This window comes from Nansenia antarctica (genome assembly GCF_963989245.1).
Source record: "Nansenia antarctica genome assembly, chromosome: 3".
Taxonomy (NCBI): Eukaryota; Metazoa; Chordata; class Actinopteri; order Argentiniformes; family Microstomatidae; genus Nansenia; species Nansenia antarctica.
Window position 1 is genome coordinate 85,038,896 of NC_137688.1, and position 23,460 is coordinate 85,062,355.

At 44.2% G+C, this 23,460-nt stretch overlaps 1 protein-coding gene across 1 annotated transcript; it reads right to left on the reverse strand.

Annotated features, from left to right (window-relative positions):
* Positions 1-5,015: 5,015 nt before the first annotated feature.
* exosc7 (exosome component 7) lies at positions 5,016-22,340 on the reverse strand. Its single transcript, XM_080526178.1, has 8 exons — positions 22,259-22,340; positions 21,051-21,152; positions 18,973-19,067; positions 16,968-17,133; positions 16,558-16,628; positions 15,475-15,598; positions 15,001-15,156; positions 5,016-5,154 (listed from the first exon to the last, which is right to left on the reverse strand). Exons 1-8 carry the CDS (start codon positions 22,313-22,315, stop codon positions 5,050-5,052), a joined length of 876 nt encoding a protein of 291 aa, XP_080382304.1. The 5' UTR covers positions 22,316-22,340; the 3' UTR covers positions 5,016-5,049.
* Positions 22,341-23,460: the final 1,120 nt, after the last annotated feature.

Below are 23,460 nucleotides of genomic sequence, written 5' to 3' on the forward strand. Positions count from 1 at the left end.
TAGTATAGTGGATAGTGTACATAGCCTTTATTTATGTAAACCAGCTCCTTTCCCTTCTTGTTTTTCTTTAGTTTTTTTTTCTTTTCCTAGCACCAGGGGAGCCCAAATGTTGTTGTTTGGTACCTGTACTATATCAATGACAATAAAGACCATTCTCCTTCTACGCCCGGTTCGACGAGGGGCGAAAGGAGGTAACCACAACACAAACACCACTCTCTCCAGCTCTCAGCAGCCTCACCCTCACAGAGCATGAAGTGAGATGCATGCTGAAGGCGGTGGACCCCAGGAAAGCCTCTGGGCCGGATGGCGTCCTGGGACGGGTGCTGAGGGACTGCGCCGACCAGCTGGCCGGGGTTTTCACCAACATCTTCAACCAGTCCCTGTCCCAGGCCACCATCCCACCCTGCCTGAAAACCTCAACTATCATCCCAGTCCCGAAGAAAAGCACGGTGAGCTGCCTAAACGACTACCGCCCGGTGGCACTCACACCAATCATCATGAAGTGCTTCAAGAAACTAGTCCGGGCCCACATAGTCACACGCCTCCCGCCCAACCTGGATCCATACCAGTTCGCCTACAGAGCCCACAGGTCCACAGAGGACGCCATCGCGACGACTCTCCACGCCACTCTATCCCACCTGGAGAGGGGAAACAGCTACGCGAGACTGCTCTTTGTGGACTTCAGCTCTGCCTTCAACACCATCCTTCCAGACAGGCTAGTGACCAAACTACTAGACCTGGGACTATCACACTCTATATGTGCATGGATCAAGGACTTCCTGTCCGACCGCCCCCAGAGGGTGCGGGTGGGCTCCCACACCTCCACAGCCCTCAGACTCAGCACTGGGTCCCCCCAGGGCTGCGTGCTAAGCCCCATCCTCTACAACCTCTACACCTACGACTTCACCCCCGTCCACCCCAGCAACTCCATCGTAAAGTTTGCAGACGACACCACCGTGGTGGGCTGCATCTCGGGGGGGGACGAGGCGGCGTACAGGGATGAGGTAGAGCAGCTGAGCAAGATGTGCAAGGTTAACAACCTGCTGCTGAACCAGTCAAAGACCCAGGAAATCATCGTGGACTTCAGGAGGAAAAAATCTGAGGTCCAGCCCCTGCTCATCGACGGAGAGAGCGTGGAGAGAGTCTCAACCCTCCGATTCCTGGGGGTGCACATACAGGATGACCTGTCCTGGAAGAACAACACAGCAGCCACCATCAAGAAGGCACAACAGCGGCTCTACTTCCTGAGAGTCCTCAGGAAGGAACACAACAAGCAGGAGATACTGGTGGCCTTCTACCGCTGCGCAGTGGAGAGCATCCTCACCTACTGCATCTGCAACTGGTTCTCCAGCTGCACAACCGCAGAGAGAAATGCGCTACAGAGAGTCGTGAGAACAGCCCAGAAGATCACCGGCGCCCCCCTCCCCTCTCTGGAAGAGCTGTACAACACACGCTGCCTCAGGAAGGCCTCCAAGATCTCCAGAGACCCATCCCACCCTGGGTACGAACACTTTGCCCGGCTGCCCTCGAAAAGGCGGTACAGGACCATGGCCGCAAGGACAAACAGACTGACGCTCAGCTTCTACCCCAGGGCCATCCAGGCCCTGAACACAGCAAAGACCTAGGTTCTGGGCCCTGGACAGTCTGGACGGATTGATGGCAGCTGCTGGATTGAAAAAATCAGGTGTAGTGCTGAGGCACAAATGTGTACATTTCAAGCCTGCAAACTGCGACACTTTAAATGAATGTGCAATAACACTATGTGCAATATGACAACCCTAGTCGTTTTATCTGTACAGTATAGTATAGTGGATAGTGTACATAGCCTTTATTTATGTAAACCAGCTCCTTTCCCTTCTTGTTTTTTTAGTTTTTTTTTCTTTCCTAGCACCAGGGGAGCCACCCCTCCCAAATGTCGTTGTTTGGTACCTGTACTATAGCAATGACAATAAAGACCATTCATTCATTCATTAATTCAGTCTGAGAGAGAGAGAGAGAGGGAGGGCAGGGAGAGAGAGAGAAACATGTTTCTCCCTGAGAGAGAGAGAGGGAGGGCAGGGAGAGAGAGAGAGAGAGGGAGGGCAGGGAGAGAGAGAGAGGGAGGGGGAGGGCAGGGAGAAAGAGAGAGAGGGAGGGCAGTGAGAGAGAGAGAAACATGTTTCTCTCTGAGAGAGAGAGAGAGAGAGAGAGAGAGAGAGAGAGGGAGGGAGGGCAGGGAGAGAGAGAGAAACATGTTTCTCTCTGAGAGAGAGAGAGAGAGAGAGAGAGAGAGAGAGAGGGGAGAGAGAGAGAGGGAGGGCAGGGAGAGAGAGAGAGAGAGAGAGGGGGAGGGCAGGGAGAAAGAGAGAGAGAGAGAGGGAGGGCAGGGAGATCTGAGAGGGAGAGAGAGAGAGGGAGGGCAGGGAGAGAGAGAGAGAGAGAGAGAGAGAGAGAGAGAGAGAGAGAGAGACATGTTTCTTGTGTGAACTTAACACAGTGGTGTTTTATGACGGGGAGACGCTGGTTATTCACCTGCTACTCAGCAGCACAGCCAAGCTGGGTCCAGGGATTGATCTGCATGCTGCGTGTGTGTGTGTGTGTGTGTGTGTGTGTGTGTGTCACCAGTCAAGCCAGCAGAGAAGGCCACCTTTGTTCTGTCTGGCCACACAGGGGAGTCAACTCAGGTCAGAATCAAATCAGACTTCAGAAGTTCAGTGACATCGCACACCCAGGACACGGTCTCTTCGCCCCGCTACCCTCAGGCAGGAGGGTGCGGTCTCTAAAGACTGTGAAGGCCCGACACGCACACAGCTTTTTCCCCACAGCCATCCGGCTCCAAAATGCTGCTGCCGCCAGCCCCCCACCCCCCCTGACCTGACCGCTATCTATCTACCCTCCCTCCACCCCCACTGTGACGGATATGAGTAGCCTAGTTGTCTGTGTCTGTGTATTTGTGTGTATGTCTTTTTAACAGCCATAAGTCCAGTCCAGGGGATCCACACACCCCCCCCCCCCCCCCCCGTGATAATTACCAATCAACTCCAGCAGTGGTCAATCAACTCCAGCCAATCATCACCAGCCAATAATCAACCCCCAACCAATCATCAGATGCCACACCCTACAAAAGACCTTGAGGGAGAACCAGCAGCAGCTGTGTGATCCCATCACACAGTTCCCACCATTTTGTGTTGCCTTGCTGGTGGTTTAGTTTGTTAGTTGTGTTCTGTGTTTAGTGATCTTGTTCAGTGATACTTTGGTAGAGATCCTTTTGGTTTGATTTGTTAGTTGTGATATGTGTTTAGTGAATTAAGTGATACCATGTTTAAAACCTTTTTATTGTTATTGTTTATTTAACCATCCACGGGATGAGTTTATTGTTTATTTAAGTAGGAGGCATTTGTTAGTTCTAATTCTGTTTTATTTGTACCATTATGACTTTAAATTACCCTTGTAGTAATAAATATATTTTCTTTACTCATAACACCTGTATTTTGTTACATCTTATTCTCCCTAGCGAATGTAGAACGTAGCACCCACCCAGAGAGCTTTGGACTGTCTGGACATGAACACTTTAACACTTGATTTTTGCACTTCTTATATTTATATTATTTATGACTCTTGCACTTTGATGTTGGTTTGCACTGTCTTGCACCTGTCCTGCTGTAAACCATGCTCCACTGTCCCAAACCAAATTCCTAACATGTTTACATGTCATGGCAATAAAGTCTTCTGATTCTGATTCTGATTCTTCTGTGACCATATATGGTCGTGTTATTCCAATTCCAATACGTCCAGAACTCTGCTGCCCGTCTGCTCACCTTCACTCCCCCCCGTGACCTCATCACCCCTGTCCTCCAAAACCTCCACTGGCTGCCGGTCAAACACAGGACCCAATTCAAAATCCTACTCACCCCTTACAAAGCCATCAACAAGCTGGCCCCCTCCTACCTTGCCGACCTCGTCCCCCTCCACACCCCCTCCCGTTGCCTCAGGTCTGACGACCAAACCACACTCAAGACCACCAGGACCAAGCTCCGGACCTGGGGTGATGGGGCCTTTTCAGCCGCAGCCCCGTCCCTCTGGAACGCCCTCCCCAACCACATCAGACAGTCCAACACCCTCCCAACATTTAAACAGGCCCTCAAAACCCACCTCTTCAAGCTTGCCTTCACCAGTTAACCCTCTCCCCCTCCCCTTCCCATGTGTCCCCAGCACTACCTTCATTAGGCCCCAAAACTTTCTTTTATTGATTTTTTTCTTTTTATTATTACTACTCGATCTATTCAGTTTGTAAAGCGTCTTTGAGTGTCTAGAAAAGCGCTATATAAGTCTAATGTATTATTATTATTATTATGATGATTCAGTAGAAACTTCCTCTTATTGACATGTTTTGACAGTGAGTCAATTGTGGACTTTTTGGATACTGGTATCAGACATTGCAAACATGTGTCAGTCAGGTGTGTTAGATATCGGAGTCAGTCAGGTGGGTTAGGGTTAGATAAATAGGCTCCTCCCCCAACCTTCATGGTTTCATATTGTTCTCCTCCCGCCCCAGCTTCATGCATCTCTGAACACACTTTAGGGCTGCCAAGTTTCACCAAAAGTTTGGAGTGAGATTCTTTGGTGGTGGAGCGACCCAAAACTGTGCACGGTTTGGTAGCGGCGGCCCCTCTCTCCCACACAATTATTTGTGCTAGTTTCCTGCAATTTTAAACCAGCACAAGAAATGAAAATAATTGGAACATTTGATAAAACAAGACAAATTCTGACAATATATCATTTGTGCAGCATAAGAGAGCTCTCAATGTCTAGTATTGATTCTAGGCTTTGCCTTGGAAGTCTGCTATTGGTGTCTGTCAACATGAGGACCATCAAGGTGTCAATGAAAGTCAAGGAAGCCATTATTATTATTATTATTATTATTATTATTAGGCTGAAGAAAACGATTAAACACAGGCAAAGCCTTAGGCTTTAACAGTTTGGAACATCATTAAAAATAATTAAATTACGGATACACGATTGTTAAAAAAGGACTTTATTACAAACATGGACAGACAGGACAGGCAGGAGCTAGCCCAGGAAGCCCACGGTCTGTCTCTTCTTCCCCAGGCCCTCCTCCATCCCCAGCAGCTCCATGAGGGGCGCGTGCAGCGCCTTCCCCACCCGCTTCCCTGTCTGGAAACACACACACCACAACATGACACACTCTACACACACACACACCACAACATGACACACTCTACACACACACACACCACAACATGACACACTCTACACACACACACACCACATACACACACTCTACACACACACACACCACAACATGACACACTCTACACACACACACCACAACATGACACACTCTACACACACTCTACATACACACAGCGCCTTCCCCACCCGCTTCCCTGTCTGGAAACACACACACCACAACATGACACACTCTACACACACACACACACCACAACATGACACACTCTACACACACACACACACCACAACATGACACACTCTACACACACACACCACAACATGACACACTCTACACACACACACACCACAACATGACACACTCTACACACACACACTCTACATACACACACTACACACACACACACACACCACAATAGGGCTGCACGATTTGGGGGGAAAATCGAATTGCGATTATTTGGACAGATATCGCGATTGCGATTAATTTGCGATTATTATTTTTTTAAATAGCAAAAAAAAAAAAAAAAAGGAGGTTTTGTAAAGTGTGGCCATATCTCCGGCTAGGAAGGTCGTATCAACGTGCAGTTTGTTTGTACGTCTTCAGGGGACTTAGAGGCTCCCTCCTCTAGCACCCCCACAGCCCGAGCTACGAGTGAAAGAACTAAACTTACATTGGGTTGCTTTAAAGTTGGGTTGCTTTAAAATCAAGCTTCAGATTAAAACATGTGATGGAGCATTACTAACCTGACTCAGGTGGTTTGTTTCACACAACCATCTAGGAAAGCTTAATTGGAAGCTGTTTGGAAAAGGGCAGGTACTTTCAAAAAATACTTGGCAGGTGATTGGATGAATCTATCTATCACCTATTTTCAGAGAGCATTACCACATGATACCATCAAATTATTAACTGCTCTAATTCTAATGCAAGGATGAGAACTTAAAAGATATGAATTGGGACAACATATTTATTTATGTTTTTTTTAAACAGCAACACCATTTTGTTTCTCTCAACAAGTGTCTTTTTTTTTTACGTTCATTGACGTTGACGTTCATTGACGTTGAATCCGACGCGCTGTATGACGTATCCCATACGGGTAGTGGTGTTTCTCAACCCTCTCCTCGGGGCGCCCCAGCCGCTCCACATATTTGATCTGTTCCACCACCAGCACACCTGATTCAACTAATCAAGTCCAAAGCAATTATGATTTGGACTTGATTAGTTGAATCAGGTGTGCTGGTGGTGGAACAGATCAAATATGTGGAGCGGCTGGGGCGCCCCGAGGAGAGGGTTGAGAAACACATAGTGAGTTGGACTTGTGATCGGAAGGTTGTGAGTTCAAATCCCGCCTGAAACCACACCACTACTAGTGTGCCCTTGAGTAAGGCACTTAGCCCTCAGTTACTCCAGGGGGAATGTCCCTGTAATTCGTAATTGTAAATCGCTTTGGATTAAAAAAGCGTCTGCTAAATGGCAAAAAAAAAAAAAGGAAAAAAAAAAAAAAATCGCAGGCAAATCGCAGGTTTTGCGATTAGCTAATCGCGTCATTTCAAATCGCGATTTCGATTTAAAATCGATTAATCGTGCAGCCCTACACCACAACATGACACACTCTACACACACACCACAACATGACACACTCTACACACACACACCACAACATGACACACACACACACCACAACATGACACACTCTACACACACACACACACACCACAACATGACACACTCTACACACACACCACAACATGACACACTCTACACACACACACACCACAACATGACACACTCTACACACACACACACCACAACATGACACACTCTACACACACACACCACAACATGACACACACTCTACACACACACACACCACAACATGACACACTCTACACACACACCACAACATGACACACTCTACACACACTCTACATACACACAGCGCCTTCCCCACCCGCTTCCCTGTCTGGAAACACACACACCACAACATGACACACTCTACACACACACACACACCACAACATGACACACTCTACACACACACACACACCACAACATGACACACTCTACACACACACACCACAACATGACACACTCTACACACACACACACCACAACATGACACACTCTACACACACACACTCTACATACACACACTACACACACACACACACACACACACACCACAATAGGGCTGCACGATTTGGGGGGAAAATCGAATTGCGATTATTTGGACAGATATCGCGATTGCGATTAATTTGCGATTATTATTTTTTTAAATAGCAAAAAAAAAAAAAAAAAAGGAGGTTTTGTAAAGTGTGGCCATATCTCCGGCTAGGAAGGTCGTATCAACGTGCAGTTTGTTTGTACGTCTTCAGGGGACTTAGAGGCTCCCTCCTCTAGCACCCCCACAGCCCGAGCTACGAGTGAAAGAACTAAACTTACATTGGGTTGCTTTAAAGTTGGGTTGCTTTAAAATCAAGCTTCAGATTAAAACATGTGATGGAGCATTACTAACCTGACTCAGGTGGTTTGTTTCACACAACCATCTAGGAAAGCTTAATTGGAAGCTGTTTGGAAAAGGGCAGGTACTTTCAAAAAATACTTGGCAGGTGATTGGATGAATCTATCTATCACCTATTTTCAGAGAGCATTACCACATGATACCATCAAATTATTAACTGCTCTAATTCTAATGCAAGGATGAGAACTTAAAAGATATGAATTGGGACAACATATTTATTTATGTTTTTTTTAAACAGCAACACCATTTTGTTTCTCTCAACAAGTGTCTTTTTTTTTTACGTTCATTGACGTTGACGTTCATTGACGTTGAATCCGACGCGCTGTATGACGTATCCCATACGGGTAGTGGTGTTTCTCAACCCTCTCCTCGGGGCGCCCCAGCCGCTCCACATATTTGATCTGTTCCACCACCAGCACACCTGATTCAACTAATCAAGTCCAAAGCAATTATGATTTGGACTTGATTAGTTGAATCAGGTGTGCTGGTGGTGGAACAGATCAAATATGTGGAGCGGCTGGGGCGCCCCGAGGAGAGGGTTGAGAAACACATAGTGAGTTGGACTTGTGATCGGAAGGTTGTGAGTTCAAATCCCGCCTGAAACCACACCACTACTAGTGTGCCCTTGAGTAAGGCACTTAGCCCTCAGTTACTCCAGGGGGAATGTCCCTGTAATTCGTAATTGTAAATCGCTTTGGATTAAAAAAGCGTCTGCTAAATGGCAAAGAAAAAAAAAAAAAAAAATATATAAAAATCGCAGGCAAATCGCAGGTTTTGCGATTAGCTAATCGCGTCATTTCAAATCGCGATTTCGATTTAAAATCGATTAATCGTGCAGCCCTACACCACAACATGACACACTCTACACACACACCACAACATGACACACTCTACACACACACACCACAACATGACACACACACACACCACAACATGACACACTCTACACACACACACACACACCACAACATGACACACTCTACACACACACCACAACATGACACACTCTACACACACACACACCACAACATGACACACTCTACACACACACACACCACAACATGACACACTCTACACACACACACCACAACATGACACACACTCTACACACACACACACCACAACATGACACACTCTACACACACACCACAACATGACACACTCTACACACACTCTACATACACACAGCGCCTTCCCCACCCGCTTCCCTGTCTGGAAACACACACACCACAACATGACACACTCTACACACACACACACACCACAACATGACACACTCTACACACACACACACCACAACATGACACACTCTACACACACACACCACAACATGACACACTCTACACACACACACACCACAACATGACACACTCTACACACACACACTCTACATACACACACTACACACACACACACACACACACACACCACAATAGGGCTGCACGATTTGGGGGGAAAATCGAATTGCGATTATTTGGACAGATATCGCGATTGCGATTAATTTGCGATTATTATTTTTTTAAATAGCAAAAAAAAAAAAAAAAAAGGAGGTTTTGTAAAGTGTGGCCATATCTCCGGCTAGGAAGGTCGTATCAACGTGCAGTTTGTTTGTACGTCTTCAGGGGACTTAGAGGCTCCCTCCTCTAGCACCCCCACAGCCCGAGCTACGAGTGAAAGAACTAAACTTACATTGGGTTGCTTTAAAGTTGGGTTGCTTTAAAATCAAGCTTCAGATTAAAACATGTGATGGAGCATTACTAACCTGACTCAGGTGGTTTGTTTCACACAACCATCTAGGAAAGCTTAATTGGAAGCTGTTTGGAAAAGGGCAGGTACTTTCAAAAAATACTTGGCAGGTGATTGGATGAATCTATCTATCACCTATTTTCAGAGAGCATTACCACATGATACCATCAAATTATTAACTGCTCTAATTCTAATGCAAGGATGAGAACTTAAAAGATATGAATTGGGACAACATATTTATTTATGGTTTTTTTAAACAGCAACACCATTTTGTTTCTCTCAACAAGTGTCTTTTTTTTTTACGTTCATTGACGTTGACGTTCATTGACGTTGAATCCGACGCGCTGTATGACGTATCCCATACGGGTAGTGGTGTTTCTCAACCCTCTCCTCGGGGCGCCCCAGCCGCTCCACATATTTGATCTGTTCCACCACCAGCACACCTGATTCAACTAATCAAGTCCAAAGCAATTATGATTTGGACTTGATTAGTTGAATCAGGTGTGCTGGTGGTGGAACAGATCAAATATGTGGAGCGGCTGGGGCGCCCCGAGGAGAGGGTTGAGAAACACATAGTGAGTTGGACTTGTGATCGGAAGGTTGTGAGTTCAAATCCCGCCTGAAACCACACCACTACTAGTGTGCCCTTGAGTAAGGCACTTAGCCCTCAGTTACTCCAGGGGGAATGTCCCTGTAATTCGTAATTGTAAATCGCTTTGGATTAAAAAAGCGTCTGCTAAATGGCAAAGAAAAAAAAAAAAAAAAAAAAAAAAATCGCAGGCAAATCGCAGGTTTTGCGATTAGCTAATCGCGTCATTTCAAATCGCGATTTCGATTTAAAATCGATTAATCGTGCAGCCCTACACCACAACATGACACACTCTACACACACACCACAACATGACACACTCTACACACACACACACCACAACATGACACACACACACACCACAACATGACACACTCTACACACACACACACACCACAACATGACACACTCTACACACACACACACCACAACATGACACACTCTACACACACACACACCACAACATGACACACTCTACACACACACACACCACAACATGACACACTCTACACACACACACCACAACATGACACACACTCTACACACACACACACCACAACATGACACACTCTACACACACACCACAACATGACACACTCTACACACACTCTACATACACACACCAAAACATGACACACTCTACACACACACACACACCACAACATGACACACTCTACACACACACTCTACATACACACACTCTACATACCCACTCTACATACACACACCACAACATGACACACTCTACACACACACAGTACCAAAACATGTCACACTCTACACACACACACACACACCACAACATGACACACTCTACACACACACACACACACCACAACATGACACACTCCACACACACACACCACAACATGACACACTCTACACACACCACAATATGACACACTACATGACACACTCTACATACACACTAGGGCTGCAACTAACGATTATTTTGATAATCGATTAATCTGCCGATTATTTTCCCGGTTAATCGATTAATCGGATACAAAAAAAGCGGGGGGAAAAGATAACAAAAAATACAAATATATATACTTTTTTTTAAATTAAAAAATATTTCTTTTGCAAATTTTATTTTATGTTTTCTAAATCAGCCAGGCCTATACATATACATGTGCAAAATGAATAAGTATTAATACAAAATAAAAAATAATATAAATAAAAAAGGCTTTGCTACATCAAATAAGTTTAACAACAGGCCATGGACTATGGCGGTAGATTGTTTCAATAAAGTAGTTGAACTCTAGCTCAATACATGCATTGTTTTAGGTAATAACTTTGCTTAATGTAAAGGTCAGTAACCCAAAGTGCAATATAGGCTACAGACAAGACACTAATGTTTTTATATAACAGATATGCTCCAAAACAATGCAATGTGTCCTCTCACTCCATACAATAGGCTAGGCAACAGTCAGTGCCTCACTCTAACTCACGGGTAGCTTGGTAGGCTACCACTAGCTAGCCTTTAGCTTATCACCTCTGCTCTACCACTGACGTTAGCCAGCTAGCTAAATACACTTGTCATGCAATATTGAATTCATGAATGCGAGCAAACACTCACTGGCTATCGCATTACATTACAGTCATTTAGCTGACGCTTCGCCAGAACTCACACTAACGCATTTGCATGGAGAGCAGGAGACCATGGAAGGGCTGAGCCCAGGAGGACTTATATAATAAAACAATAGGAAGTTAGCTGTAACCCTCCTCTATAGAAACATAGTTAGTGTAACCCTCCTCTATAGAAACATAGTTAGTGTAACCCTCCTCTATAGAAACATAGTTAGTGTAACCCTCCTCTATAGAAACATAGTTAGTGCTCTGGTTCTCAGCACAGCTACGCAGACTACAGCTGGACGAGCAGCGTAGTGACAGTCAGCTAGCGGCAGCAGCTAGCTAACTCACTAGCATGTCCTGACAGCAGACAGCAGACAGCTTCACTCTCAAGGCTTTTGAGTAGCATGATTTAAATGTAGCCGCCGCGCCGGTGTAGGTACCGGATTTTCCCACTTTTCCGGTTCCGGTCATAGGTTCTGCCCTTTCCGGCCATAGGTAGCGCTAGGATTCGCTATGATTCGCGATGCCTACACCGGCCGCAAGACAGCGTGGCGTGCGTCAACAGGAAGTAGGTTTGTTATGGAAACAAAACCCAAAAAAAAAAAAAAAAGACGAATCGATAATGGCATTCGTCGCCAACGAATTTCGTTATCGATTTTTATCGATTTAATCGATTCGTTGTTGCAGCCCTAATACACACTCTACATACACACACTCTACATACACAGTACCAAAACATGACACACTCTACATACACACACTCTACATACACACAGTACATGCATACATAGCATACAGTACCAGTCTAAAGTTTGGACACACTTCCCCATTCAATTGAACTTTTGACTGGTACTGTACATACAGTGACTATAGAAAGTCAACACACCCTAGGGATGGACGGTTTCCAATTATTGAAACCGAAAAACCGTCAAAGACTAAAACCGCGGTTTTCCGGTTAACCGAAAAACGAACGGAAAAAAAAAAAAAAAAAAAAAAGAGCGACAATTTCAAATAATTGAGCCCTACTGCTACAATACACTCATGTCGAACACCATTAAAACACCGTAAGCACAGTCGCAACACATTTAGGCTACTTAGTTTCACAAATATAAGTGGAAAGGCAGACTTTTGTAAGCTACACCATACATGAAAACACATGAACTCTTAACACACCAGCTCCGCTGATCCAGGGTGCACGCCTGCACGGAAGATCATCTCTTGGAACAGCGTCTTCATTGAATGAACTGCTTTCTCAATATCTTGGTTCTTAGACAAAGTTTCAGCTGCTGCTCAATGTATTTAAATATTTGAATACTGCTCAATAATCACTGAAATATTAGACTTAGAATTATGCAGTGAACATACTTAAAGCTTTTCATAAAAACCACATGCCGCGAGACTGACTCGTCCTGAACTGTCGTAAGTCAATCAACAAAGAATGCCCCATCAAAATAAAAGTGCCCATGGTAGAGCTGTCAAAATAGAGCTTTCAAAATAAATGTACTAGAGATAAATACAGAACTACCTTTGCGTCACTAAGTGACCGCGTATCTTCTGAGACATGCGTTCTGTCATCACTTTCAGTAGCGCCTTCACACACAGTGGTGCTGTGCACAAACACTCTTGATCCGTATAGCTCTTGTTTTATTTTATTGTGGTTTAGTAAATACTGCACTTGGAGTTACATTCAATGCATGATTTGTGCTATAGAACATAAATAAAGTTTGATTGATTGATTGATATCAAATCAAATCACATTTTATTTCTATAGCGCATTTCTCACAAAAGTGACCCAATGCGCTTTACAGAGAGCAGCGAAAATGATCTTATTAAATGTAAGCGAGTAATTGTAAAAAACCTTTCCTATCTACCAATAACTGAAGGCAACTATCTTTCCCATAGAGTGATTCGTTACCCTTATAATCCCAATTAGATATTAATCCTCAGTTATTCTTCACAACTGACCAAACCTCTCACTCATTGCGCGGCAGATTCAGACTGTATCATTGTTATTTTCACACACGACAAACATGTGACATGTTCCAGTTTTATTCTTTGAACAACATAGGAAAAAAAAAAAAAAAAAAAAATAATATTAAAAAAAATCCGGTTTCAGACGGTTTTGATAAAAAACCGTTTCTATTTTTATAAACCCCGGTTTTCGGTTTAACCGAAAAACCGTCCATCCCTAACACACCCCATCACTTTTTCCACATGTTGTGTTATTTTGTTAGGTGTTCCTCAGGGCTCTGTCTTGGGCCCCCTCTCATTTATGATCTACCTCCTACCTCTCGGCCACATACTCAGAAAATACGCTATCCAATTTCACTGTTTTCACTGCGGATGACACCCAGCTCTATCTTTCCACCAAACCCACTTCCACCCCCCCCCCCCCACTTCCCTTTCCGACTGCTTACTGGAAATCAAATCCTGGTTGTCATCCAACTTTCTCAAACTAAACAGTGATAAAACTGAGGTTTTTCTAGTTGGCTCCAAATCCACTCTTTTGTAATGTATGTTTTAAATGTGGACCCCACTAAAAGTAGCTCATGCCTATGGGTATAGCTAATGGGGATCCTTCCAATAAATAAACAAACAAATAAACAAAAAATAAACACTCTGGCCAAAACTGACAAATTCTCCCTTCCCATTGACAACTCCAGTCCCCACCCCCTCCCCCCAAGTGAAGAGTCTGGGTGTCATCCTCGACAGCACCCTGTCTTTTGAAGCTCACATCAACAACATTACTCGGTCTGCCTAGTGCCTACTTCCACCTCCGCAATGTTAACCGTCTCCGCCCGTCACTCACACCCAACAGCACCGCTATTCTTGTCCACGCCCTCGTCACATCCCGTATTGATTATTGCAACTCCATCATCTCTGGACTTCCTCATGAATCTCTGCGTAAGCTCCAACTGGCCCATATCATTACCAGAACTCCTCCCATAGATCATATCACTCCGGTTCTTCAACAACTCCATTGGCTTCCCGTTAAATACTGCATCGATTTTTCAAAATTCTGCTCCTCACTTCCAAGGCCCTTCACAATCTTGCACTTCCATATCTCTCTGAACTCCTTCACACCTACACTCCCACTCGCCTTTTGTTTTGTCTTGTTTTGTTTTTTTGAATCACTGTTTGAACTTGATCTGTTGCTTGTTTTTAATTATGCTTTGTAAGGTGTCCTTGAGTGCTTTGAAAGGCGCCCATAAATAAAATGCGTTATTATTATTATTATTAGTAGTAGTATAGACTACATTTAAAATGGATTAAATAAATACAAATTGGCATCAATCCACACACAATGACCATAATGACAAAGTGCAACAAGTTTTTAGAAATTGAAACACAGAAATCCCTCTGTGTGCACGTGTGCCTCACCTCTGTCATCTCAAAGATGCTCTCGGGGTCCAGGCTGCCCCCCCCCACCTTCCTGAGGCAGGTGACTGTGCCCGTGTGTGTGACGGAGATGATGAGGCTGGCCACCGAACACGCCTTCTCCTGCAGGGTGGCGTCCACAACGTGCCTGTGGCCCACCTGTACACACGCACACGCACACGCATACAGGTATACATGCATACACACACGCGCATACACACACGCGAACACACACACGCACACACAAGCATACACACACACGCACGCGCACATGCATACACACACGCGCATACACACACGCGCATACACATGCACACGCACACACACACACACACACAGCAAATTAAGAGAGGAAAAACTACGTGGGAACATAACCCACCTCCTGTAAAACCCCTAACTGACCTCCAGACAAACACTGGAGATGTTTTATGCTGACAATGCTGCGCATCTGCAGGTGTTGTCATGCCGACGCCTCACCTTGCACAGGGTCACGATGCATGGGACGTTCTCCACGTTGACCCGCATGCAGTCGTACGGGTCATCGGACAGCTCGATCTCCTTCCCTCCCTCCTCGTCCTCAGAGATGTGCACTCTGGCTATTCTGTTGGGAGAGAGGAAGAGGTGAGTTGTGTTCAAGACAAGTCAAGTCTTATTTCTTGTACATGAATACAAGGACACAATCCAACAAAAACGCAGAGGCAAGCAGGCGGGTATTCCATCAACGTTGCTTAAGGAAAATCCAGGCTTATTCTGAAAAAATAAGTCTGGACTTTCCTTTAGCGACGTTGACACAATACCCCCCTGGTCGACAACATCAATCATCATCATCAATAGAATGTAGCAGATCGATAACAGATTAAATATAAACGGTACTAAAAAAGCTGTAAATATAATTTTACTGGGGGGGCGCGGGGGGCAGTTGTGTTGGTGAGCTGTCCACTCTACCAGCCAGACTTTGTTCACATAAACATGCACATTATTTATTGAGCACAACAAATGCCGATGGCCGCTGGCTTAGAGCTAGATTACTCTTCCTGCTACGATTGGTGGATTGATGATTCACTTACTTAGTCAAATGTATTGATTGTAAGTCGCTTTGGAATAAGGCGTCTGCTAAATGCCAAAAATGTAATGAAAAAAATGGTTGGCTGCATATGGTGAGAATCTTCTTCTGTGTGCAGGAACTAATAATAATAATAATAATAATAATATTCTCAGTTAATTGTTGGAATATGGTATTTTATGCTCTAGGCAAGGGGTCGGCCATAGACGGCGACCCTGGAGCAATTAGGGGTTCAGTGCCTTGCTCAAGGACACCTCGACACGTGGACAGTCTGGTTTCGAACCGCCGAACTTACGATCATTAGACGCCAGCTCTACCTCCTGAGCCACTGCCACCCCTATCAGCTAACTATCCCTAGCCTCTTCCCCCCCCTTAATAATAATAATAATCTAAGTTTTTATGTGAACAAAGCTCACGTGTTAACCATCAATGTCCTCGGCCTCCTTTTGTGAGACTGTCCATAGAGAGCATGCAGAGGCTGAAGCGTAGCCCCTTACTTTGTGTTGAAGAGGGCTGCCTTGATCGCTATAGAGATGGCATCATATAGGTTTCCGTCACACTGCAGTAGCTGAGAAAAAAAACAAAAAAAACAGACTTAACACTTTCATAACACGTGCATTTTTACCCCCGAACCCAACAGTAAACCTAAAGTTGGGACATAATTTTCCCAGGCACTGAATTCAACCCTCTGTGACACGTTTTAATCATTCATTTAGTCAAGAATTAAGTCTGATAACGGATGAGCGGCGGCATTTTCAATACACGTTTTAATCGTCACAACGTTGACCCTCTTCCCCCCGAACGGTCGTGAGATCCACAGTCACCGCGGGCAGCGTTCGCCGTCTCTCTCGCTGTGATTGGACGACGATGCTTCCTGACTGACCTGACGGTCGAGGTGGTCACTCACCAGCACGTCCACGTACAACACCCAGCAGTGCTCCCCGGGGCTGATGCAGAGGCTGCGCAGGTCCACGCTGCGCCTGTTGTTGAACACTTTGTACAGCGTGTTACTGAACTCCACGCCCAGCTCCTCGCCCCCTCGCCCCTCGAACTCTGGCGTGGCGTTGGCTGAGCTATGAGAGGAAGAGGGGGAAAAAAAGATACAGGAAGACTCGTCGTGAGAGAGCGGAGGCGACATCGCAGTACTTCTTGGGTCGGGGGTCCTGCAGGTTTTCAACAACTTTTACTTTTTAAATAGTACTTTTTAAGACAGTTTAAGACCACTTTTAATCGAATTCTAGATCTATTTCACAACCATACTGGCACAAAAACAAAAAAAGCAAGTAAAGTAAAGAAGAAATAAGTCCCAGATTTTTCTTACAAAGTGAATTCACGTTTAGCATAAGAACGAACACAACAGTAAATGTATTCATGTTCAAATAAGAACAAACGTAACAGTAAACAGAACTGGTGTCCATTGACATAAGGTTTGGCAGAGTTGTGTAATGTGTGTGAGTCCACATCTCCCCACGGCAACAAGCTGAGCACCTCAGGGCTTGACATTGACATGCTTTTTCAGGTACTTGTCCGAGAGCTCAAGTTACTTGACCAAATATAACAACGCGCGTGCGCGTGCGCGTGCTCGTGCGTGTGTGTGTATGTGTGTGTGTGTCTGTCTGTCTGTCTGTCTGTCTGTCTGTCTGTCTGTCTGTCTACTAATACACTAGAAGCCAGTACATTACATTCCAATTCCAACAATTACTGTGGATATAAGTGCACGCCAGAGAACGTTTGATTTCAAAGTTTCAAGTAAAGGGGTCATGCCAGCATTAATGTTTTGATTCAAAGGCATGATTTGCCAGATTCTCTAAGCATGATTGTTTTAATTTTGAGTTATTTAATTAAGTTGAATTTGGTTTTGGAATTTTCAATATTCCCAATTAATTAGTTGTGTTCTTATTTATTGATAATCCAATGTGACAACTTGTCTGACGTAGTGTGACAATTTACCTGCTGATGGAACAAATTGTCACAAATGCACACTGTCTATTTAGGGTCTACAGCTCTGTACTGAAATAAGATATGAAGATATAATCAATACAAAATATGTGCCCAAGACTTCCTTCTTTCATTTGGTATACCATTGTGATATATTGTGCCCAGCCAATGTTAAGACAGCATGTGACAAAATACCCTGCGCTCCCCTACTCAGCGGACATAGATTGTTTGACAAGGCAGCATACATTGACAAGGAAGCATACATTGACAAGGCAGCTACATTGACAAGGCAGCATACATTGACAAGGCAGCATACATTGACAAGGCAGCATACATTGACAAGGCAGCATACATTGACAAGGCAGCTACATTGACAAGGCAGCATACATTGACAAGGCAGCATACATTGACAAGGCAGCTACATTGACACGGCAGCAGACATTGACAAGGCAGCAGACATTGACAAGGCAGCAGACATTGACAAGGCAGCTACATTGACAAGGCAGCATACATTGACAAGGCAGCTACATTGACACGGCAGCAGACATTGACAAGGCAGCAGACATTGACAAGGCAGCTACATTGACAAGGCAGCAGACATTGACAAGGCAGCATACATTGACAAGGCAGCAGACATTGACAAGGCAGCTACATTGACAAGGCAGCAGACATTGACAAGGCAGCATACATTGACAAGGCAGCAGACAGAAGGTTGGCACTTTTGCGGGCAGTGGAGTTAATAACACGCGCACTGTCATATTTGGACAAGTAACTTCAGCTCTTGAACAAGTAAAAGATAAGTTCACTTGTCCGAAGGACAAGTTCGTGAAAAAGCTTCATGTCAAGCCCTGGGGAGGGTCTGAACCAAGGTTCAATTGTGACCTGCAACAACACACTCACCAGTCGACAACACACTCACCAGCCAACAACACACTCACCAGTTAACAACACACTCACCAGTCAACAACACTCACCAGTCAACGAAAAACTCCAGATAACCCTCGTCAGGGACCATGGGCCTTGGTTTTCCAATTTCAGCTTTGACTCCAACTAAGATGTCTGTATGTCCCTGCAAGATGAAAACAGAATTGAACTTGTGGCACTGTGCTTAAATATAGTTATAGTTAGTATAGTATATATAGTATAGTACCGGTATATAGTTAGTCATTGTGTACTAACACCATAGTGTAGATGGAAAATAGGTCTACATAAATTGCTTGGCTGTTTCAGCTGGTTGTTAGGTTAGGTATGTTACCACTGTGTCCAGGAGGATAGCCCTGCCCAGCCTGAGCGGGCCTCACAACTGTAGTATCTGTGGTACGAAGCTCCCCTATGGTAGCTGCCAAGGGGCATGACTCCTGCAGCACAAAGTCGTCCTACATCGTAGGTCCAATGTCGTAGGTCCTCTGTCGTCTTAGCACCACCTGATTATGAACCTGAAGTCCTCTACTTCCACAACACTTTGACAGAATCTTCTGATCCCCCCCAAAATATAAAGGTTTAATCCGCCGTCTTCGATGAAAACCTACCCGACCATGTTTTGCTGCAGCACCGATATCTACACGTTGTGTCTGAGCAACAACCACTGGTCTGTCCACCTCTGGACACCTGTCAGGTGCCAGTCTAGTGGGACACACCGCCGTAGTGGACAACCACCCAACTAACCTACCCGACCATGTTTTGCTGCAGCACCGATATCTACACGTTGTGTCTGAGCAACAACCACCCAACTAACCCTGACCCCGCATTTCAAGCCTGCAAACTGTGACACTTTAAACCAATGTGAAATAATACTATTGTGCAATATGACAACCCTAGTCGTCTATCTGTACAGTATAGTACAGTGGATAGTGTACATAGCCTTTATTTATGTAAACCAGCTCCTTTCCCTTCTTGTGATTTTTTATAAAAGTTTTTTTTTTTTTCCCTTTCCTAACACCAGGGGAGCCACCCCTCCTAAATTTCGTTGTTTGGTACCTGTACTGTAGCAATGACAATAAAGTCCATTCATTCATTCATTCATTAACGTGTGATGTTGCCGGGCAGATGAGTTGTCGTTGCAGACGCACGGTGAGAGGTCGCGGTCCACTGTGGCTCAGTCGGTAGAGCATGCTGATAACGCTCAGGCTGTGGGTTTGTTTCCCGCTGGGACCACTGGAAAATGTATACACTCACTGTAATGTAAGTCGCCTGTATATAGTTCATAACTGTACATAGTTCATAACTGTATATAGCCCATAACTATACCTCTATACTAAACAGATGTTTTCAATTACTACCTCTGCACATACTGTATATTACATAGTTAGCTATCACTACCATTCTTGCTCTATTTATATCATGCCCTTATATCACTATTTGCACTTCTGGTGGGATGCTAAACTGCATTTTGTTGTATTGTACTTGTCAGGGTTCCCACACCTTCTGAATCATCAAATTCAAGCACCTTTCAAGGACTTTCAAGACTCAATTCCCTCAAATTCAAGGACCCAACACAACGGCATAGTTTGAGAGAGATCTAGATGAGAATTGATATAATAGGAACTATCCGCTCACAGACAACAATTAAAAAGAGAGGCTTGAATGTGTGAACACTAGATGGTCTCTTGCCTTCTCTACCACAGCACAGCAAAACAATATATTGTGAAATATGTGTGAATATTTTTTAGAGAGAGAGAGAGAGAGAGAGTTGGGAATTTTCAATGACCCCATGTCTATTTTCAAAAACCTTTAAGACCTTGATTTCTTTTTCTCAAATTCACAAACTTTCAAGGATGTCAACAAGGACCCGTGGGAACCCTGACTTGTACTCTGCGATGACAATAATGTGGAATCATAAACACGCCATATGACGTGTGGATATCGCAGACTGCAGGTTGTTCAAACTCCCGCCAGCCCATCGATCACCACTACGTCGGTGTGTCCCACTAGACTAGCACCTGACAGATGTCCAGAGGTGGACAGACCGTTTTCAGCTGTTCAGCGATGTGTTCCTGGTGCAACTTTTCACTGAGGCGAGCTAACTAACTAACTAACTGACTAACTAACTGACCAGTGTGACCTTGGCCGAGCCGTCTGTGTTGGACACCACGTCCGTCTCGATCTCCACGTGTCTGTAGTCCTCGCAGCCTCGCCCGTCCACCCGGAGGTCATCCTGACGACCAGGAGGAGAAACAGAGAGATAAAGAGTTAACACAACTGCACATCAGTAGTGTCGTTTGCTAATGAATGAATGAATGAATGAATGGTCTTTATTGTCATTGATATAGTACAGGTACCATACAACGAAATTTAGTAGAGGGGGGGCTCCCCTGGTGCTAGGAAAGAAATAATAAAAAATAAGAAGGGAAAAAGAGCTGGTTGACATAAATAAAGGCTATGTACACTATCCACTATACTATACTGTACAAATAAATCACTGTGCTGTACTCTATGCTATGCTATAAATATCCTAACATTTCCTATCTCTGAACCTTATGTACCCGAGGGTTGTCATATTGCACATAGTGTTATTGCACATTCATTTAAAGTGTCACAGTTTGCAGGTTTGAAATGTTCACAGTTGTGTTTCAGTATTGCACTTGATTACAATCTAGTAGCTGCCTCTATCTCTAATAGAAATAAAGAGTTAACACAACTGCACATCAGTAGCATGTCTGCTAAGTTAGCCAGCTTACTAAGACACATGGCAGCACGAGAACGCCTGTAATGTTTTAGTAAATTACAAATAAATAACTTGATTCAATCGACTTTGTCGGGTTGGCTAAGAAGCAAAAGCATGAAACTATGTCTGGCACGTGAATGGAACCTGATTCCAGGGCACCTTAAAGAATTAGGCACCTTTAAATCGTTTAGAAAGCACCTAAAACAGTGGATGATCAACACACACACCTGCCAACATTGAAATGCACATGTGTGCTTGTTTTTAGTCTGCTTATCGAATATGTACCCTCTTTTTAACCACCTATGATTAATGTATGCTCTTTTAACCCCCTATGTTATGCCCTTAAGCTAAATGCTTGTCCTGTCTACTTGTTTGTGCCTAGGTCTAGCCCTAACCCTATATTTTATCTTTTAAATGTACTTTTTTCCTCCAGGGAGCCGTATACAACATCATGGCATAGGGACTGCGGATGAAAACTAGCTTTCGGGCTAACTCTGGCGTATTTACCATTTATTTTTGTTTTATTAATATGCACTGTCCCTTGAATAAATAAATGATGTGAAAAATGAATCTGAGTGTTTAGAATCCAGCCTTACCCTGACACCGTGTAGGATGTACACCTTCTCTGCCTCGCTGACTTGTACAGCAGCCATGGTGCAGAACACTGACAACCCACGTGGGTCCGCAGCGCTCAGCAACGCGTCATCAGAGAGCGACGGGGGGGAAAGCTGATTTGTAAGCTGTAGTGTTACAGGTAAATGTCTATCCAGAGTGTTGCTAGATCACAGATCAATCGTGAGTTTAGAACTATAAGGTTCTATCTCCGTTTAGGGCAGTTCAGAGATATTGAGCGTCAAAGTTTTTACATTCCATTATGTTCTGTGAGATGGAACCTTTGTATTTTATTAATTACTAACTCAAAAATGTCAACATTTTAAAAACACCACACAGGCATTAATACACACCTAATGGATCAGATTATGTAAAAAACTAAATGTTGACAAAAATGGAGATAGAACCTTATAATTCTAACGTCACGAAATGTTTATCCAGAGTGTTGCTAGATCACAGATAAAGTCTACCCAGAGTGTTGCTAGATCACAGATAAATGTTCATCCAGAGTGTTGCTAGATCACAGATAAATGTTCATCCAGAGTGTTGCTATATCAAAGATAAAGTATATCCAGAGTGTTGCTAGATCACAGATAATGTCTTTCCAGAGTGTTGCTAGATCACAGATAAATGTTCACCCAGAGTGTTGCTATATCACAGATAATGTCTATCCAGAGTGTTGCTAAATCACAGATACTGCCTACCCAGAGTGTTGCTAGATCACAGATAAAGTCTACCCAGAGTGTTGCTAGATCACAGATAAATGTCTATCCAGAGTGTTGCTAGATCACAGATAAATGTTCATCCAGAATGTTGCTAGATCACAGATAAAGTCTACCCAGAGTGTTGCTAGATCACAGATAAAGTCTACCCAGAGTGTTGCTAGATCACAGATAAAGTCTAGGAACATAGGGAACATAGGGCTGAGGGAACATAGGGCTGTGGGAACATAGGGCTGAGGGAACATAGGGCTGAGGGAACATAGGGCTGTGTGTACATAGGGATGACCACCTAGCCACAATAGATACCCTAATGGGAAGCTTTTTTCTTTCTTTTTTCTATTTGCATCTATATGCATTTAACGCTCTATTTCAGAACTTGCCTTTTCAATGTGGTCACTAGGGTCATAATAATAATAATAATAATAATAATAATAATAATAATAATAATAATAATAATAATAATA